A 20,617-nucleotide genomic window follows, 5' to 3' on the forward strand; every position below is an offset into this window, starting at 1 on the left:
TTGGTGAGTGTCCTGCCTGTTTGGTCACATAAATAGATCCAGGATAACTGCATGTGCTATCAATCCAGGAAATTCCTAACCTCTTTAATGGATATAACACAGCAAAGGGAGGTACTCACAGGTAATATTCTTGCCTAATAAGGATAGAATTAAAGCTATGAGAGATTTTAAAGTGACAATCTCAGATTTAGACCCAAATGAATTGCTAGGAATACCTTCAGCCCATTCACCAGTGTAAAAGTGTCAAAGAGCTATGAGACATGGCCGTGCTGCAACTCACTTTTAAGATACTGAGGTTCAGATTTAAGATCCCCTGGCGCCATTCCAACGCCACATTAGTGTCATTTTTTTTAGCTAATGTGGTGTTGGAAGGTCAAAAACGTTGCACCATATCTACAAAGTGGCGCAACGCTAGCATTGCACCACTCTTTAACCCCTTGTGCCACATTATGCCTGCGCCAGGCAAAATGTATATAATGGGGACGTGCGGACACTAGGGGGGGCTGAAAAATGGCATCATTTTTATCGGCACTTTGAACGCCTGCTCAGAGCAGGCGCTAAAAGGAGTCTTCCACTGGTTCCAAAGAGCCTGGGGGTGCTTTGTTGGATTAGCGTCATAATGTTTTACACAAATCCTGCAGAGCGCCAGAATAGCTAAAAAATGATGACTCTAGTATCTCTGACTACCGCCGGGGTGCACAGTATTTTAAATACGGCACACACATGGTGGCGTTAGGAGGTGCTATGGGGCGCAAACAAATCTGCCCCTGAATTCTTATGATCATATCATTTAGCACCCATGACCTGGCCCATTACACCAGGTCATACATGTAAAACTTTTTAATTGACAACATGATGGTGACTCCAAGCCTTTGGCCCAGCTTGGTAGAGTTTAAGGTTGCTTTACATGTCACAAGCAATGACAACCATCTTGAAATGTAGACTTAGATGTTGGCGTGGACAATAGGGGGATCTAATCATGGTCTGGCAGAACCCTGCCCAGTGTCAGTTAATACAATGGGAGTTCCCGAATCAACCTTAAGCAAGGGCGGCTAGTGCTGGGAATACGACAGAGCTAAAGACCTAGCCGCTGTTAGTAGACCCTACAGGATTTAAGTCATGGTGAAGAATCACGCAATTATAAATAAGATATGGGGAGAACTTACAAAAGGTGAGGGGGATGGGCTCAGTCTGATCCTAAAGGGACCTCAAGCAAGTTTTGTCTCACTCTCTGTTCTGTTTTCATTTTTTAAGAGCAGGCAGTGGTCCATGGACCACTGCCTGCTCTTAACAAATGTTTTTCCAACATTCACAAAGGGCAAGGGGTGCCATGGGGCCCTTTCCAATTTGTAAATGCATTCCCACCAACTTTGAGGTAGTGGTAAAATGCCAAGGTTTTGCTACCGCATTTCGTTAGGAAAAGCTCAATAAATAACACTGGAAATATCTATTTGGAAAGGACGCCCTAAACACGCCCCCTCCACATAGCGATTTCTACACCCAAACTGCAATTCTGGAGAATCTCAGTTTGGGTGCTTGTACATTTGGAAAAGCATTTGTGCCACCACAGATGGTCCAATTCTGCGAATCAGGTCATTTGCGACAGCAATTATTGTTGAGCTATTGGGAGTATGGTAACACCTGGTGATCCAGTATGAGCAAAACGAGGAGAACTTGCACAGGTATTGGGCCATAGGCTATCTGAAATATTACCTGTGCAGCAGGGGTTTTCTCCAAAAGTAGACTCATCTTTACCAGGAGCGAGCCTACAATCATAGTGGTTGAATTATGTTAATTTGGACTCTAGAGGGAGGTCACAATGAAGCAGAGTATTCTTTCGGTTGATTATGCGAAGCCCAGGCACAGTTTAGACAGTATTAATATTAGAGAGGACGGATTGACTCTAGACTTGTGAAAAACAACATAAGCACCTAAGAGTGATCTCTGACTACTTGGGTTTCTATTGTTTAGAAAGAGTAGTCTAGACCCCTTTTCTGTAAAAAAAATACATAGGGCCAGATTTAAGAGAAAATTACGCAGTGCGACGCTACGTCAAATTGAGCAGAGTTTTCAAAACACGGGGATGCGCCATATTTACTAGAATATTGCGCACCCTGCGTTTCCCCCTGCGCTAAACTTGCTGCTGTGGGCCAATGCAGCAACCCTTGCACCATAGTGCAAGGGTGGCTGCGTTGAGGGGGAGATTGTTTTGTGCAGGAAGGAAGACCTTCCTGCACAAAAACAACCTTATATGGCGATTTGTTCTTTCTATGTGTGCTGCAGAACGCAGCACACATAGAAATAGCAAAAAACTAGGAGAAATGGAAGCATTTCTCCTAGTTGCGCCATGCTAACGCTGCCCCAGGTGTAAACCTGGGGCAGCGTCAAAATGCAATGGGTCTTGCTGTGCCACGCCCACAGCAACACCCGTTGCACACCCTTTCCACGCAAAGTGCTGTGTGTGAAGGGGCCGTATTTACAAGGCGGCCCCACTGGAGCAACATGAAAAGTGATGATCCAGTGGTGGTAGGGGCTCTTGAATATAATCTTTAATGCTGTCTTGATAGCGGAAAGATGCTAGATAACTGGAAGGCACAAAAATGGACAAATCAGGAATGAACAACCTACTGCTGATCAACTCTGCCTTTCATCTCTTGGACCTTGTACTCTTAAACAGTCATCGGTTGATGTAAACAATATTATTGGAACTGCTCAAACCTGCTTCAGAAAGGTAAGAAGACTCTAGACCAGCACCTACACGGTTGCTTATTGTTAAAAAAATAATACTATCTTCTCTGCGTGGATTTTCAGGCTGCATCTGAGTCAGTGAATCACTCTAGTCCCTCGAGTACCTTGCTGTGGATATGGCACCAGCAATCCCATTATGTGGTGCAGAAGCAATACACCAACAAGAAGGGGGGTTGATTCCGAAGTTTGGGGTCACTAAAGCCCTCCAGTAAGAAGGTGTTTTAGCACCAATCCTTTTTAATCTATTTGTTAGGATTCAGTATATTTTTTTCTGGAACAATCACAGTTATTCCCAGGAGCTAGAGACTACCATACCTCAGCTTTGATATTCATTAATGACGTCACACAGAGAATGAGGCGGAGGTATCAGGAAATGAATTTGTGGTCTATTACAAAACCAGAAATTAGTGATTTTTAACAAGTCCAAGGTGTTGCCTTTGGGTGCATAAAAGACAGGGAGAAACTTCCTCACAGTAGATAGTTACACCTCATGAAAGAGTGACATCTGTAAAGTATCTGGGCATCAGGTCACTTATTGTGGGGTCCCTACATTGAAAAGATCTGCAATACACAGGCCAACTCTACACAGTTCATGCTTTATTTTAACAGTAAATTTGGGGGATGCATTGTGGTGCAATGCCTAGATGTTTAGAGGGAAAAAGGAGTTATTTATTACTTCATAGTTAGGAAGTCTGGGGTGAAGAAACTTTGTAATAGTTCATTCTTCCTGTGTCAAGGGCAGAGCAGGGAGTCCACAGAATAGGTCACCAAGCAGGGAAGACCTAAGAGAGGTCTAAGAAAGTGATCAGTCACAGAAGGGATGCAGTTAAAGATATTTTAAGGTAGAAAAAGCCGCAATGACCGCCATGGGTATTCTGCGTTGAACAAAACCTTCGGAAAGTTGGGCCCAGATTTAAGAGCCTCTAGCGCCTCCTTGCTCCGCATTAGCATCATTTCCTTTATGCTAATGTGGCCAACGAGGCCAAAATCACTGCGCCAGATTTACAAACTAGCACAATGCATGCATTGCACCGCTTTGTAACCCTTTCGCTACAATATGCTTGCACCAGGCGTAATGTATGCAAGGGGGCGTTTCCCCATAAAGTGGGGTGAAAAAATGGCGCAGTGAAATCAAAAAGGTTACTTTGCGCCATTTTTCTTTCGGCATTTTCAACCCCTGCTCGGAGCAGGCGTTAAAAGGAGGCACTCCATTGGTTACAATGGGCCCCTATGTGTTGTTCTGGGTTAGCACCAACATTTTGATGCTAACCCTGAACAGTACATCAATAGTGTCAAAAATGCTGATGCTATTGCCCCCTACCCTGTGCCATGGTGCCCTGTATTTTTAATGGTGGCGGTAGGGGGGTGCTAACGGGGCGCAAGGAAAGTGGCGCTACACTGGATGAAGTGCCACTTTTCTTAAATCTGCACATTGGTCTTTTCTATGTTTGGCATAATGAGGAACAATCCAGTTCCTCTACTTAAACTCAATTACTGAAAGGTTATTGGAGTTGGATGAAGACTTTTTACGTGACACAGTCTGTGGTCCTATCAGCGGCCACTACTTACATGAACTTCAAAGTATTACAAGGTTGTGACCCTTATCGGGGTTGGGAGACTTCTCCATAGAGTAAAACTCTCTTTTTGAAATTCAGGCTGGGGGTTCACAAATTATATGAAACACTGGTCCCGTGGGACACCTTTACACAGTAATCGTTATGTGTATATCAACGGTAAAGTAATTCATTTAAAGCATTCATATATCACCAAATGAAAATACTTTAAAATCTTAATTAATACCACAGGGCCTTCGCCATTAAAAAATGGTTCAGACCAAGTAGGTACCTAACACAATCAGCCTCTTTGTGAAATAGTGCAGATGGCTCAGTGTGTGAACAATGTGCAAAAAGAGATTATATGCTACTCAATCAAACAATCAATCATAGCATTTGTAAAGCACAATACTCACCCATGAGGGTCTCAAGGCGCTGAGGGGCAAGGGTAGAGGGGCGCTGCCACTGCTCGAACACCCAGGTCTTGAGGTGTCACCTGAAGGTTAGCAGGTCCTGTGTCTGTCGCAGGTGGATCGGAAGAGTGTTCCACGTCTTGGCGGTGAGGTGGGAGAACGATCTGCCACCAGCGGTCGTTCTATGGATGCGTGGAACGGTGGCGAGGGCAAGGTCAGCAGAGCGAAGCTGGCGGGTCGGGTGTAGAATGAGAGTCGTCTGTTGAGGTATTCTGGTCCGGCGTTGTGCAGTGCTTTGTGAGCGTGGGTGAGGAGATTGAACGTGATTCTCTTCTTGACAGGGAGCCAATGCAGGTCTCTCATGTGCGCTGTGATGTGGCTGTGGCGGGGGATTGCCAGGATGAGGCATGCAGAGGCGTTCTGATTGCGTTGCAGTCTTTTCTGGAGAAGAATGGGTGAACCTTGTATATTTCCTAGCGGCGTAACTTCGCTTTCAAAGCTGGCAAGTGGAAGCAGGATTTTAGGAGAATATTGAGTCTAGTATTGTACATATGAATGATAGCTTCTCCTCAAGGCCAGGCGGTACTTCCTTAGAGTGGAGATCCTGCCGCCTGCACGTTAGAAATGTTTTGCTGAAAGTAATATTCGAGTTACATGATTAAGCTCCATTGACTTGTATTGAGAGAAAACATATGTACACCGGACCAGTTTTTGGGAAGGTTGCTTGCTGTGTATCCATATTTAAGAGAAATCCTTTTTTTAAATGTCAAGTATAAAGCACAAATTTAAATAAGAACATGTTAAGGGTGGACCCAGGGAAATTGCATATAAAATATGTTTTGAAAAACAACTTCAGCAGCCAGGGCCATGACCTCTGATTCAACATGAGGGTCACACAGAACCCAAGTTTCTGTCCTTTATTTTGAAGCAACAGACAAACTCAATATGAAGATAGTAAATATTTAATAACTCTAAATACTACTTAATAGTAAGAAATACTCTCATTGAGCAGGTCCTCTTCCGGCATCTCCTCGGCTTTGCGCCTCAGGAACTCCTCCTTGGTGGTGACGTCCTCAGTGAAGTGAGGATGGAACATGTTGTAGATGGCGGTTAGGCCCAAGGTTCGCGCCTCGTCCACAGCCGTAGCCCCCCAGTCATCTTTTGTCTGCAGAGGAGACATTGAGGGAGACATTCAGCAGATAGACATGATTAATAACTAGAAACAAGGGCATAGGAGAAGAAAGGGGAAGGTAGAAGAATGGGTGAAAATTGGGCCTGGGCGGAGTTTGCGGAGTTGCGCTAAGCGGAGCTCCGCGCAGTGCCCAAAAAACTCTGCCACGCTACTTGGAGTTCCGGAAGCAGTGGAGTGCATTAGGTCGCACCGTTCGCACTGATTTTTAGCACCAGGTGTTTGTCCCGTGCTGAAAAATCAGCAGTAATGGTTCACTGTGCAGCGCAAGAAGCCGCTGCTTCTTTTCAGCTGCTCGAGTTGATTTTCTACTTGAGCGGAAGCTACCTGAATGCGAACAGAAGGTTTCTCAACGATAGCGGTCACAACCATACTGTGACGATCGCGTTGAGAAATCTCACCGGGAGGTGGTCTTGACTAAGTTTTTCCTTAATCACGATCGCCAACTCACCGTTGCTGAGCGCAAGCGAGGAACAAACTCCACTCCACTACGTGGAGTATTTCAGAACTCCACTCTCTACGCGGAACACGGAGTGGGAAAAACTCCACAAACACTGCGAGCGGAGTGGAGTTCACCGCCCACCCCTAGTGAAAGTGGAAAGGAAGTGATAAGAGAGGGGTTTACCCATGAAAGCTCATAAATGACTGCAGCACTGAGGGAGGGAGAGGGAGTAATTCAGAGTAGGAGGTGAACAGTAGAGTGGAAAGAAGAAATGAAAATGGGTACAGAGGATGAAGAGAACGAGGAAAGGAGCGAAGAATGTGAAGAAGGAAGTAGAGAAAGAAAGAATCAAAGAATAATCAAAGGAAGAAAGTGTGGGAGGAAGGAAGGAAGGAAGGTGAAGGAAGAAGGGGCGGAGGATGGAAAGAAGCAAGTGACCTCTGAGAATCATACCGGCATGATCTGTATTACAGAAGGGGCCACTCAAGCATCTGAGACCACTTTCTGTAACTCCAATACGCCACAGGGCTACAGACACTGGGCCCACGTGCCTACAGCACTTTATGTAATACTCCCCAGGAGTCACCACCAATGGAAGAGCATCTCGTCGTCCACAGATTCACCATCAGTACATGGCCTTGGTGGGCGGCCGGCATCCCAAGTAGTGTTAATATAGGACAATCGTCTATGGTCACTTACAACCTATGGCCACAATCTTTCAAGTTAAACATTGTGATTGATAAACTTATTCCAAGAGAAATGAACAGTAATTGATAGAGAGTTGTCCTATAAACAATGTGTTTGGGAAGATTGTATAGTTTATATTAAACATGTATATGGTGCTGCTCATTGCCAGAAATAAAATAAGCATTTCTTGACCAATTAAAAAGTTAGCTGTTCGCAGATGTTCTACATGGGCTTATGGCATGCATCTAACAGGCTACTCACCCGTCAAAAGACTGTGGAGTCAACAGTGCCAATTTCTGTTCAGCCAAACTGTTGCCATCTCTTTAGCTCACATTCGAGTCTCTCCCACAGTCCAGCCTTCACACCTCCTCCTCATCCTCCCAGACCACCAGCTCTATCTCTTTGCCACACAAGAGAAGTGACCATGTAATCTCATCATAGTTCAGGTATCTGTTCCTGGTGCGCTTCCTCCCCATCTCTTCATCTCACAATCCTGCACCCTCTGTAGTTCCACCCCTCGCACACCTTGACCCTCCGCACCACTCTAGGGACCATATGTACGAACACTTTTTCCCATAGACACAGAATGGGTAAAAACCTTTGCTACATCTGGCCCCAGGTCCTCACCAGTGGGGTGGCTCCGTAGCGAAGAAGCACGTCTACGGTTTCCGGATAGTTCTTGCACACGGCGATGTGCATGGCTGTCCGGTTGGAGTAGTCTCCCTGGTCAAGGTCGGCACCGGCGAGGTACCAGGCACGCAGCAGGTCATGGTCCTGGTTATGCACCGCGCTGAAGAGGCAGAAAGAGGTGAGGTAGTGAGGTCTGGTAGGATACTTTCTTCACAGAATAACCATAGAGAAGCAAAGTGAAGTGCCATAGGTTGAACCAGATCTGTGCATCAAGTCATGCTCCCTCCCACCAACGAACCACCCTAGAATGGGCAGATCCACCTGGATAGTGCAGGCCTCTGCACCCAGTTTAGTAATACTTAATTACTTCGTTAAAAATGTCCGGTATTGGAATAAATGTATATTCTTTTTGTAAGTGGATATATTTTAAATAAAATTAAAAAGTACTTATGATCATTGTTATGTGTATTTGTAGAGCGCAGTATCACCCGCGAAGGACGCATGGACTTTCTACAAAGGGTACATAAAAACAGTTTTTTGACAGACACCAACAGCTACAATGAAATTGGTTATGAATACATGAATGACAATGTTTTAATTCTCATAGGTTTGCAGTTACAAGCCAGTGATTCTGACTTCTTGTTTAGCTATGAATGCTTCCAGTCCCTGGCCTAGTGTTGCGGCTGACACATAAGGCACTAGAGTTCAAGGGATAGATTTACTAAGGGCTTGCTCTTCTCTTCTTTCATGCAAGGCAATGCAAGCCCTTAAGTAGGATTTACTAAGTCACGCATAGCCTTCTTGCATGGCACTGCGTGGTTTGGTAAAGCCAGAATAATGCAAGGCAGCGACTTGCGCTGCCTTGGATTACCGTGCATTAAGGAGTTGTTACATGAATGGAGTATGGACGTTCCCATGCCTTCACCCATGGATTTTGACGCAAACCCAGAACTACTAAGGCCACTGAACCTGGGACTGCATCACAATTGTGCCCCTCCCAGACCCAGTCATAGCAAGGAGAAATATCTTTATCTCTCCTGTGTTACTTTCTCTGTATGTGCTGCTGCATTCTGCAACACACACATATAAAGAGGAAAATGCCTTTAAGGCTTGTTACCCTCCACAAACGCAATCCTGCTCGTAACGCAGGCACCCTTGCACTATAGGCAAGGGAGCCTGCATTGGAGCTAGGCATCACACAGTGCACCAAAGCAAGGAGGCAGCAGAAATGCGGCACATCTTAGTAAGCATGACATATTTCTGCTCTCTCCTTGTCATGCAGTACGGTGCAGCATGTTCCCTTGTGTGTTGGGTGACTTTTTAGTAAATCTGCTCCTAGATCTACAAAGGTTTTGAATGAGTATATCTGAATTATTCTTGAAGCTTACACCTAAATTGATGGCGATCAAAAGGAATACGACATCTGGCGGTCCACAGTAAAATCTTTGAGAATCCTTCCCGTGAACCATCAGCTGCTGCTCAAGAGATGTCAGTGAGAGACCTCTTCGTGCTCCATAACGAGAGCTAATTTGAACCCTAAAATAGAGCAATCTCTTTGCTCCCGATCATTGGTAAACTAGGGGAGAAATATCTGGCTCCATGGATCTCCAATATTTTAGATGATCATAAACTTCTGGTCAAGCCCAGGTGGCTTGTGGCTGGGCATGGAACTGAGACAGCACTCATAACTGCGCTAGCCTGGATGTTGGACATCCCACAGGACTTATTTTGTTTCACCTCTTTGTCACATTTGACACAGTCAGATCGCTCAATCATTTCACTGCTGTTGAACTAGATGCCCCTGCCCTCTACTGGTTCTTATCTTTCTTGCTCAGGCATACCCAAGCCATGTCTCTCTTACTGCCATTTCTTCTAAACTCTCTCAACTACTGCACGGAGTCCCTCATGGATCATCCCTAGTTCTGATCTTATTCAACATCTATCTACATGAGGCCTTTGATTAACATCATTAGACCTTTCAGCCTGGACTTTATTTCCTATGCAGGTGATGCTCAATGTCTCTTCGGACTTTCCAGCCTTTCTGAAGAGATCCAGTATACAATTCAATCCTGTCTGCTATCCATTAAATATTGGATGAGTATGAATGTGTGAATGAGTATGAATGCAGAGAGACTGGGGTACAGGCTGCATTGAAGATTCAGAAAAAAGAGGGGGCAAGGCAAAAAAGCAAGAAAAGCAGAAGAGAGAGGTAAAGAGACAGACTACAACAAAATCAGAGAAAGTGAGGCGGGGCACAAAAAGAAAACAAGGAAGGCGAGAGGAGAAAGAGGATGGATGCTAGGGGAGACCCTAACATACGGAAGGAAACTGGAGAAGAAAGGAGGCAGCCAGTAAATGAATGGTCCAAAACTGAATTATGAAAAAATACACCCTCTGCAACCACATAGTTACCAAGAAGGCTTTCACCAACTGTGTTCAGCAGCCTAAAAAATTCTCTTCAAGATGGAAAAGTTTAAAATAACAAGGAAATCAACTCAACTGAAAGAGGTAATGAAAACTGGTTTCACCAGGGTTATGTTTCTCAAATTTCAGGGCAGCCTGGATGTATGGATATAGTGAACCACCCAAGTGGGGACTCAGCCTCCAAGCTAGCTCCATGTAGATATAGCATCTTGGCAGGCTACGGGACAGGCTTCTACCCATAAGCACTCTATACGGTGACAATGTCCAACTCTGTGTGCTCTGCTCCCAGGTATACTCCACATAAAAACTGTGGCCAACCTTACTGTATCATCAGGAGGTCCCTCTCAGGCACTCGGTATGAAGATACAGTGTTCTGCATGACAGGACCAATGCGTCCTTCCCAGAGATGCTCTACCGAGATACCAAATCCCTCCTGAATGACAGAGGACCATGTTTAGAGTTTGGAGGACAGGGTGCTCTGTGCAATTGAGGCCTCATTTAGAAATGGGCAAACCCTAAGGCTTCCACCGACAGAGTCCTTGTTTTCTCTGTCGATGGTATGCTTCCTCCGATGGCCTGATGGTTCAGGGGGTGTCGCAGGAAGGGCACTTCACCACCCGCCCTACTAAGGGTGGGCTTTGTGAAATCACTTTTTACTGTCCATCACTGCCAGGAAAAAACACTACCTTCTGTCCACAGGGTGAGTCATCAGTGCGAACTATTAGAGGGGACTAGTTCATGCTGCTCATACGCAACCCTATATTCATGATCCCACAGGTGGAGGGGCTCTTGGTGTACTGGACAGGGAACTTCAGCATTGGAGATCATGGCTGAGAAGCACAGGATGGCACATTCCACGGTGGGGCATTCTATGTGTCAGGTCACATGCCCAGAGGAAGGGAGGATGCCTCCTGCTAAATGACACCTGGTGCAGAAGAAAGCAGCAATTTCTAATAAATGGATATGACACACTCCCTGCTGAACTGCAACACATATAATTCCATAAGATAGAAAACAATCAACAAAATAAAGGATAGAGAGCGGCTTGACCACCCAGATGAACAATGTTTTTTTTCCTCCTAAGTGACCATTTGGGCCACAGGACAAGACCAACCAGGTATGTATCCGAGGAAATGTTGGGATCTCTGGGTGAAACTTCAGCATCAGAGAAACACTGTAAATTTTGCAATTTAGGCAGCACAGAAATTAATTAAATATAAAAACTCTGCCCCATGTTAAAGAACACTACAGGTCAGAGTAGAACACTGGCAAACTATATTAAAAGCATTGGCAGGCACCGCTGAATGCTTTAAGACTGCCAACTTTTACATCAGGCCCTAAGTCTGCTTCTTGCCAGTATCTAGTATTCTCCATTTCTATATTAAGCACCCATCCGTGTGGGCGTACAAGGGCCAATCTAGGAGTGACTTAGATCATATATAAACATTATCATTTTATAACTTGTGACACTGCAGTGCTTTTAAACTGCAGCTCAGCCAGCAAACAAAGATGTTTACTATCTATCTTTGTTATGTATGTGGGTTGTGTGAATACACATTGCAGTCCTCCTATGATTCTCCACTTGGGTAATTTCTCTGTCAACTTACAACTTACCAGAAAGGTAAATAGGCCAGTTGGGTGATCCAGTTTTACAGTACCATTTTAGGGGCAGAACTTATTGGGTGGGCCACGGTGCACAGAGTCACAATACCAGCATAAATGTGATACATAAAGAGGCAAAAAATCTGGGGTGATCATGCAGAAAAAGCAGATTCTTTACAAGAAATAAGGGGTCTGTCCCCACCTTCGTGTGTGGATTTTTTTAAAGTCTATTTGTTTGAAAATAAATGCCAAAACACACTTTGTCAGCAACATCTAGCAAGGCAAATACGTATATTGCATATACTACTTTACTACGTATATTGTACTCATATTTAAAATACATGTTTTATATTGTATTGTATTGTATTGTAATAGTATTTATATAGCGCTTACTACCCCTGACGAGGCGTTGAAGCGCTTTTCGGCGAGTAGCACGCTACTCTGGAACCCAACAAGAATTAGTGATGGATTAGTATTGGGAAATATGAGTACAGTTTTAGTATTATTATGAGTTAATTTGAGCCGCGGTTATGAGAGTTTGTTAGTTAGATTGATTGGAGTGATGGAGGGGTGGAGGATATATGTAGTGTGGCAGATATATTTGATAGCCTGCACTGTTTCAATAGAAAAGAGTAGGAATCAATCTTTTCAGATGAACCGAACAATTAGTCTTTCCACCTTCGATTCCCATCCTAGACGATCAGCTGAGGTGTCCCACAAAGTTTTATATTATTGTCTTTCTTATTGAAGATGTTCATACGGCATCTTGCCTGAGCCAGTGGTTCCCAACCTTTTGACTTCTGTGGACCCCCATTTTATCTTTATTGGAACCGGGGACCCCCACAGAATCATTTTTGGAATCCGGGGACCCCCCCACTGAGCTATTATTGAAAGCTGAGGACCTAATCTGTAAATACTTTTTTAATTTTTAAGCAGTCACGGACCCCCTGAGAAGGCTTCGCGGACCCCCAGGGGTCCCCGCACCACAGGTTGGGAACCACTGGCCTAAGCCATGTTTTAAACTGTTTTCTTTTGTAATTTTTTATTTTCAAGTAGAAAATCGTGAAGCAGGATTTTCTTTTTGAAAATACAGAGGAAAATGCTCCTCTCACAGTGGGAGTCACCTCCCATGGCTAGGGGAGCATTTAGGAGTTTTCAATGCCCCTTACCACTAGGGTTTTCCTGGCAGTGATGGAGAGTGAAACCTGACCTCTAATTCCGCTCATCTAAATCAGGTGGGTCAAACTACAGGTCTGCCTCCGACAGTCTGCGCTCCGCAGGGCCATCGGAGGGGTTTAATTACGGCAGAGATGGAGGGGTCTCTGCCCTGATTAAACCTATGGTCCGCCTGCATCTGAATCGGGAGGGTGGACCTCATTCATGGCAGTAGGTTTACTCCGTCGCTATTGCTACGGAGTACCTTTGCTGCCAAGAAATCAGGCCCTTAGTTGTGAATAATATCACATTTCTATGTCTAGGTATGGAAACATTGTAAAATGGACATTAAAAGTTATTTTCCACTTTGTTTTCAAAATCTGATTTAGTGGTGAAAGTAGATTTTACAACCTTTAGTGGCAAAGTAAATGTGATATTTGAGAGTGAACTGGTGTAGAACTGGTTGGCTTTCATCTGTGTTCCAAAGACTGAAAATATATCCTTGGTTAACTTGTTAGCCACTCTCCATTGGAAGACAGTGGCTTGATCTCTTGCAGCAGGAAGGCTGGAGTGGTGTGAACAGTTGCACTTAGCAAGGATTGGCCATAGGGAATTGGGGGGGATACATACAAACCCAAAGCACAGCACACGGGAAATCACAGAGGGGTAGCAGATGTGACCAGAATACTCACAGGAACCAACAGCACACAAGATGTTATGGACTGGTAGTTGTAAGCAGAAAGTCACGTGGCAGCACACATAAGGAACCCTTAAAAGAAGGGCTCATTAGAAGCCACAGTATCGGAGGGAACTGAGCAGCAGCAGCTCTGCAGAAAAGATAGCACACAGGAACTCACAGCACACAGAAAGCCACAGCACACAGGAAGCCACAGACTGGTAACTGTACACAGGAAGCCACAGAATAGTTACTAAGCACCAGCTGCTCTGACCCGGAAGTCACACAAGAGCACACGTGAAGCTACTGTATACCTCACAGGAAGTCACTGAGCAACAGCAGCTGCACAAAGGAAGTCACAGTCCAGCAGCAGTGAACAGTCAATCACAATGCAGCCAAAGACAACCCTTGCAGGCAACAACACTGTACAAGTGTAAAGAGTGATAGGACAGAGGAGCATCCTGACAGGCAGAGGCACTGCACCAGTGTAAAGAGTGATAGAGCAGAGGAGCAATCCTTACAGGCAGAGACACTGCACCAGTGGAAAGAGTGATAGGACAGAGGAGCAATCCTTACAGGCAGAGACACTGCACCAGTGGAAAGAGTGATAGGACAGAGGAGCAATCCTTACAGGCAGAGACACTGCACAAGTGTAAAGAGTGATAGGACAGAGGAGCAATCCTTACAGGCAGAGATCCTGCACCAGTGTAAAGAGTGATAGGGCAGAGGAGCAATCCTTACAGGCAGAGATCCTGCACCAGTGTAAAGAGTGATAGGGCAGAGGAGCAATCCTTACAGGCAGAGACCCTGCACCAGTGGAAAGAGTGATAGGACAGAGGAGCAATCCTTACAGGCAGATACACTGCACCAGTGGAAAGAGCGATAGGACAGAGGAGCAATCCTTACAGGCAGAGACCCTGCACCAGTGTAAAGAGCGATAGGGCAGAGGAGCAATCCTTACAGGCAGAGATCCTGCACCAGTGTAAAGAGCGATAGGGCAGAGGAGCAATCCTTACAGGCAGAGACCCTGCACCAGTGTAAAGAGTGATAGGACAGAGGAGCATCCTGACAGGCATAGACACTGCACCAGTGTAAAGAGTGATAGGACAGAGGAGCAATCCTTACAGGCAGAGGCACTGCATCAGTGTCAAGAGTGATAGGACAGAGGAGCAATCCTTACAGGCAGAGACACTGCACGAGTGTAAAGAGTGATAGCTCAGAGGAGCAATCCTTACAGGCAGAGACACTGCACCAGTGTAAAGAGTGATAGGATAGAGGAGCAATCCTTACAGGCAGAGACCCTGCACCAGTGTAAAGAGTGATAGGTCAAAGGAGCAATCCTTACAGGCAGAGACCCTGCACCAGTGTAAAGAGTGATAGGACAGAGAAGCAATCCTTACAGGCAGAGACACTGCACCAGTGGAAAGAGTGATAGGTCAAAGGAGCAATCCTTACAGGCAGAGACACTGCACCAGTGGAAAGAGTGATAGGTCAGAGGAAGATTCTTTACAGGCAGAGGCACTGCACCGGTGTAAAGAGTGACAGGACAGAGGAGCAATCCTTACAGGCAGAGACCCTGCACCAGTGTAAAGAGTGATAGGGCAGAGGAGCAATCCTTACAGGCAGAGACACTGCACCAGTGTAAAGTGCGATAGGACAGAGGAACAAATGCTTACAGGCAGAGACACTGCACCAGTGTAAAGAGTGATAGGACAGAGGAGCAATCCTTACAGGCAGAGACACTGCACCAGTGTCAAGAGTGATAGGATAGAGGAGAAAACCTTACAGGCAGAGACACTTCACCAGTGGAAAGAGTGATAGCTCAGAGGAGCAATCCTTACAGGCAGACACACTGCACCAGTGTAAAGAGTGATAGGACAGAGGAGCAATCCTTACAGGCAGAGGCACTGCATCAGTGTCAAGAGTGATAGGACAGAGGAGCAATCCTTACAGGCAGAGGCACTGCATCAGTGTCAAGAGTGATAGGACAGAGGAGCAATCCTTACAGGCAGAGACACTGCACCAGTGTAAAGAGTGATAGTTCAGAAGAGCAATCCTTACAGGCAGAGACACTGCACCAGTGGAAAGAGCGATAGGACAGAGGAGAAATCCTTACAGGCAGAGTCACTGCACAAGTGTAAAGAGTGATAGCTCAGAGGAGCAATCCTTACAGGCAGAGACACTGCACCAGTGTAAAGAGTGATAGGATAGAGGAGCAATCCTTACAGGCAGAGACCCTGCACCAGTGTAAAGAGTGATAGGACAGAGGAGCAATCCTTACATGCAGAGACACTGCACCAGTGGAATGAGTGATAGCACAGAGGAGCAATCCTTACAGGCAGAGAGACTGCACCAGTGTAAAGAGTGATAGCACAGAGGAGCAATCCTTACAGGCAGAGACACTGCACCAGTGGAATGAGTGATAGGTCAGAGGAAGATTCTTTACAGGCAGAGGCACTGCACCAGTGTAAAGAGTGATAGGTCAGTGGAGCAATCCTTACAGGCAGGGACACTGCACCAGTGTAAAGAGCGATAGGTCAGTGGAGCAAACCTTACAGGTAGAGACACTGCACCAGTGTAAAGAGCGATAGGACAGAGGAGCAATCCTTACAGGCAGAGACACTGCACCAGTGTGAAGAGTGATAGGACAGAGGAGCAATCCTTACAGGCAGAGAACCTGCACCAGTGTAAAGAGCGACAGGACAGAGGAGCAATCCTTACAGGTAGAGACCCTGCACCAGTGTAAAGAGTGATAGGACAGAGGAGCAATCCTTACAGGCAGAGACCCTGCACCAGTGTAAAGAGTGATAGCTCAGAGGAGCAATCCTTACAGGCAGAGATCCTGCACCAGTGTAAAGAGCGATAGGACAGAGGAGCAATCCTTACAGGCAGAGACCCTGCACCAGTGTAAAGAGCGACAGGACAGAGGAGCAATCCTTACAGGCAGAGACACTGCACCAGTGGAAAGAGTGATAGGTCAGAGGAAGATTCATTACAGACAGAGACATTGCACCAGTGTAAAGAGTGATAGGACAGAGGAACAATCCTTACAGGCAGAGACACTGCACCAGTGGAAAGAGTGATAGGTCAGAGGAAGATTCATTACATGCAGAGACACTGCACCAGTAGAAAGAGTGATAGGTCAGAGGAGCAATCATTACAGGCAGAGAGACTGCACCAGTGTCAAGAGTGATAGTTCAGAAGAGCAATCCTTACAGGCAGAGACCCTGCACCAGTGTCGAGTGATAGCTCAGAGGAGCAAATCCTTACAGGCAGAGACACTGTACCAGTGTAAAGAGTGATAGGACAGAGGAGCAAATCCTTTCAGGCAGAGACATTGCAACAGTGGAAAGAGTGATAGGTCAGAGGAAGATTCATTACAGGCAGAGACACTGCACCAGTGTAGAGTGATAGGTCAGAGGAGCAATCCTTACGGGCAGAGTTCCTACACCAGTGTCAAGAGTGATAGCTCAGAGGAGCAATCCTTACAGGCAGAGACACTGCACCAGTGGAAAGAGTGATAGATAGATCAGAGAATCAATCCTTACAGGCAGAGCTCCATCCCGATCTTCATTGGTGCAATCGCCACTTGCGCGGATCTCACTCTCAGGATCTTAATCACATCAAACTTCCTGTAACGAGAAGATGCACAGATTATCCTGAGTGTGCACATGTCCCCGTGAGTGTGCACATGTCCCTGTGAGTGTGCACGCGTCACTGTGAGTGTGAGCATGTCCCCGTGAGTGTGCACGCGTCACTGTGAGTGTGCACATGTCCCTGTGAGTGTGCACATGTCCCCGTGAGTGTGCACGCGTCACTGTGAGTGTGCGCATGTCCCCATGAGTGTGCACGCGTCACTGTGAGTGTGCGCATGTCCCCGTGAGTGTGCACGCGTCACTGTGAGTGTGCACATGTCCCTGTGAGTGTGCACATGTCCCCGTGAGTGTGCACGCGTCACTGTGAGTGTGCGCATGTCCCCATGAGTGTGCACGCGTCACTGTGAGTGTGCACATGTCCCTGTGAGTGTGCACATGTCCCCGTGAGTGTGCACGCGTCACTGTGAGTGTGCGCATGTCCCCATGAGTGTGCACTCGTCACTGTGAGTGTGAGCATGTCCCCGTGAGTGTGCACGCGTCACTGTGAGTGTGCACATGTCCCTGTGAGTGTGCACATGTCCCCGTGAGTGTGCACGCGTCACTGTGAGTGTGCACATGTCCCTGTGAGTGTGCACATGTCCCCGTGAGTGTGCACGCGTCACTGTGAGTGTGCGCATGTCCCCGTGAGTGTGCACGCGTCACTGTGAGTGTGCACATGTCCCTGTGAGTGTGCACATGTCCCCGTGAGTGTGCACGCGTCACTGTGAGTGTGCGCATGTCCCCATGAGTGTGCACATGTCCCTGTGAGTGTGCACGCGTCACTGTGAGTGTGAGCATGTCCCCGTGAGTGTGCACGCGTCACTGTGAGTGTGAGCATGTCCCCGTGAGTGTGCACGCGTCACTGTGAGTGTGCGCATGTCCCCGTGAGTGTGCACGCGTCACTGTGAGTGTGCACATGTCCCCGTGAGTGTGCACATGTCCCCGTGAGTGTGCACGCGTCACTGTGAGTGTGCGCATGTCCCCGTGAGTGTGCACGCGTCACTGTGAGTGTGCACATGTCCCCGTGAGTGTGCACATGTCCCCGTGAGTGTGCACGCGTCACTGTGAGTGTGAGCATGTCCCCGTGAGTGTGCACGCGTCACTGTGAGTGTGCACATGTCCCTGTGAGTGTGCACATGTCCCCGTGAGTGTGCACATGTCCCCGTGAGTGTGCACGCGTCACTGTGAGTGTGAGCATGTCCCCGTGAGTGTGCACGCGTCACTGTGAGTGTGCACATGTCCCTGTGAGTGTGCACATGTCCCCGTGAGTGTGCACGCGTCACTGTGAGTGTGCGCATGTCCCCATGAGTGTGCACGCGTCACTGTGAGTGTGCGCATGTCCCCATGAGTGTGCACTCGTCACTCGTTCACAGTGTGAACCTGGTCTTGTGGCAGAACCTGTGCTCTTCTGTGACACATCCTCCTTGGCCTAAGTTAATTATGTAGGTATTTTAGATTGTGAGCAACACAATGTGAAAATTATATAGGTGCACCTCCAATCAGGTAATGAAGCGTTGGGCTGCTTGGAGATGGTGTGAAGTTAAACACACGGCTGTGCATGCTTGCATGGCTAAAGTAACCTGCAACTGCCATGTTTTTCTGCCCTGCTAACTCTGTTAACTGGAAGTTTTTTTTTTGTCTGTCTACAGTTTAGCCAACTGCCATTTAAATGCAGTAGTCATATATGTCCTTGGGAGGGGAACATTGGAGTATGTGAATTATCAGTTGTCTCTGGAGGTATCGGTGCAGAGTGTCAGTGAATTGGGGCAGTGTGGGACCTCTACCACCCCCTGCTGTAAATCAAGACCTAAGGGCATACTTATGAAAAAGATGTGCATTGCAGCGTGCAAGTCACATGCTGCACTGCCCTGCATCACTGGGAAAGGGCAAGAATGTGCCACATATATTTAAGGCAACATGGCCGATTCCTGTCTTTTCCCCTCTGCTGGTGCACACCGGGCTGCCTAGCGCCAACACAGGGACCCTTGCACCGTGGTGCAAGGGTGCCATGCGTTGCATGCAGGATTGTTTTTGTGCAGGAAGGGGCACACACAGAAAGAGTAAAAAACGAGTAGAAGTAAAGATATTTCTCCTTGTTATGCCTCCCATGGAGAGCCATTTTTTTGGCACATTCCCAGGTTTACCTGTTCTTGTACATTTGGAAATGCGTCATAATCCATGGATGTTGCATGAGAACACACATGCAACACCCATGGAAGCACCTCCCTAACACAGAGTAATGCATCGTAGTGATTTGCGCAGTGTTACATTACTTGAGATTTATGTAGCCACTCAGTGCAGTCGATCTTGCACCACATGCATGCTACAAGAGTGACACAAAGGCAGGGGCGGCTCCTCAATACGGGCGGAGGAGGGTCGCCCCCCCCCCCCGCCCACCAGCAGCTTCAGCTGCAATCCTTTTCACCAAAAACAATAATAAACTTTCTTATTATCGTTTTTGTGGAAAGGGGGCGGGGCCTCGGGGTGACGAATGTGAGGGAGAGTGCTGAGCACTCCCCGCTAGGCGCATGTATGTTTCGGGCCAGCCAAACACATATGTGCAAAGGGCTCTCTCCAGCCCATCAACAGAGTTGCTGGGCTGGAGACAGACTGCACAGGCTCCCAGTCTGCCCTGGCTGGGCGCTCCCAGCCAATCCTGAAGCTGCTCTGAGCAGCGTCAGGATTGGCGCAGGGCAGGCTGGGAGCCTGTACCTGCAGGGAGAGAAGCAGCGCGGCGGTGGCACAGGTAAGTGTTTTTTATTTATTTTATTTTTTGTGTAATCCCCCTCTCCCACTGTTAATCCCCCCGCGCACCACCTCACCCCTTCACCTGTCACACAAGCCACGACTGCACAAAGGGACTCATAAATATGACCCGTAGTGCCTAGAAACAGGCCTACACATGGAAGTTAGACCGACTCCTCCCAGCACCAGGAGAGAGGCATTGAGAAAGGCGGAAGTGCTCTGAGTGCATGCAGATGAGATGTGCTCTGAATGGATGTGAGTGCCTGGGGCAGGGGGAGTGGCTGGGGAGAATGAAGCAGCAGTTAAAGATTTTAGAAATGTGAAAAAGACTGAACTGCCGATCACCACTCCTATGTGTGAAAGAAATTTGCTTGCAAAAAATGTAACTGCAGTGGCCCAAGGTTTTGCATAAGAACCATAGTCGCTTGAAGTCAATATGTGAGGGGTACTCCAGCACCTATAAATAACCATGCATAGGCTCAGAAGGTTAATGATCAATAAATATGCCTTCAACTTTTGTGTTTATCTTGTCATATTTGCTGTACAGTAAAAAGCAAAGGTCAAATGTCAGGCTATGAGTTCTGACACATTGCCGCTCACTGGAAACTGAAGTTTACTTCCATTTCTTTAAACTGCAAAATGAAAGGAGTTTGTGAAAAGTGATCTAGATGACAATCTTGTTGGCGTACAGTAAGTGAAAGGAAAGGCTGTAGGATGT

At 46.8% G+C, this 20,617-nt stretch overlaps 1 protein-coding gene across 1 annotated transcript; it reads right to left on the reverse strand.

The window, feature by feature from the left end:
* Positions 1-5,696: 5,696 nt before the first annotated feature.
* On the reverse strand, positions 5,697-20,078 carry LOC138294004 (L-asparaginase-like). Its single transcript, XM_069233258.1, has 4 exons — positions 19,985-20,078; positions 17,068-17,151; positions 7,660-7,822; positions 5,697-5,879 (listed from the first exon to the last, which is right to left on the reverse strand). The coding sequence occupies exons 2-4, from the start codon at positions 17,091-17,093 to the stop codon at positions 5,697-5,699; spliced, it is 372 nt and encodes a 123-aa protein (XP_069089359.1). The 5' UTR covers positions 17,094-17,151; positions 19,985-20,078.
* Positions 20,079-20,617: the final 539 nt, after the last annotated feature.

Source organism: Pleurodeles waltl, chromosome 4_2, assembly GCF_031143425.1.
Source record: "Pleurodeles waltl isolate 20211129_DDA chromosome 4_2, aPleWal1.hap1.20221129, whole genome shotgun sequence".
NCBI classification, from domain to species: Eukaryota; Metazoa; Chordata; class Amphibia; order Caudata; family Salamandridae; genus Pleurodeles; species Pleurodeles waltl.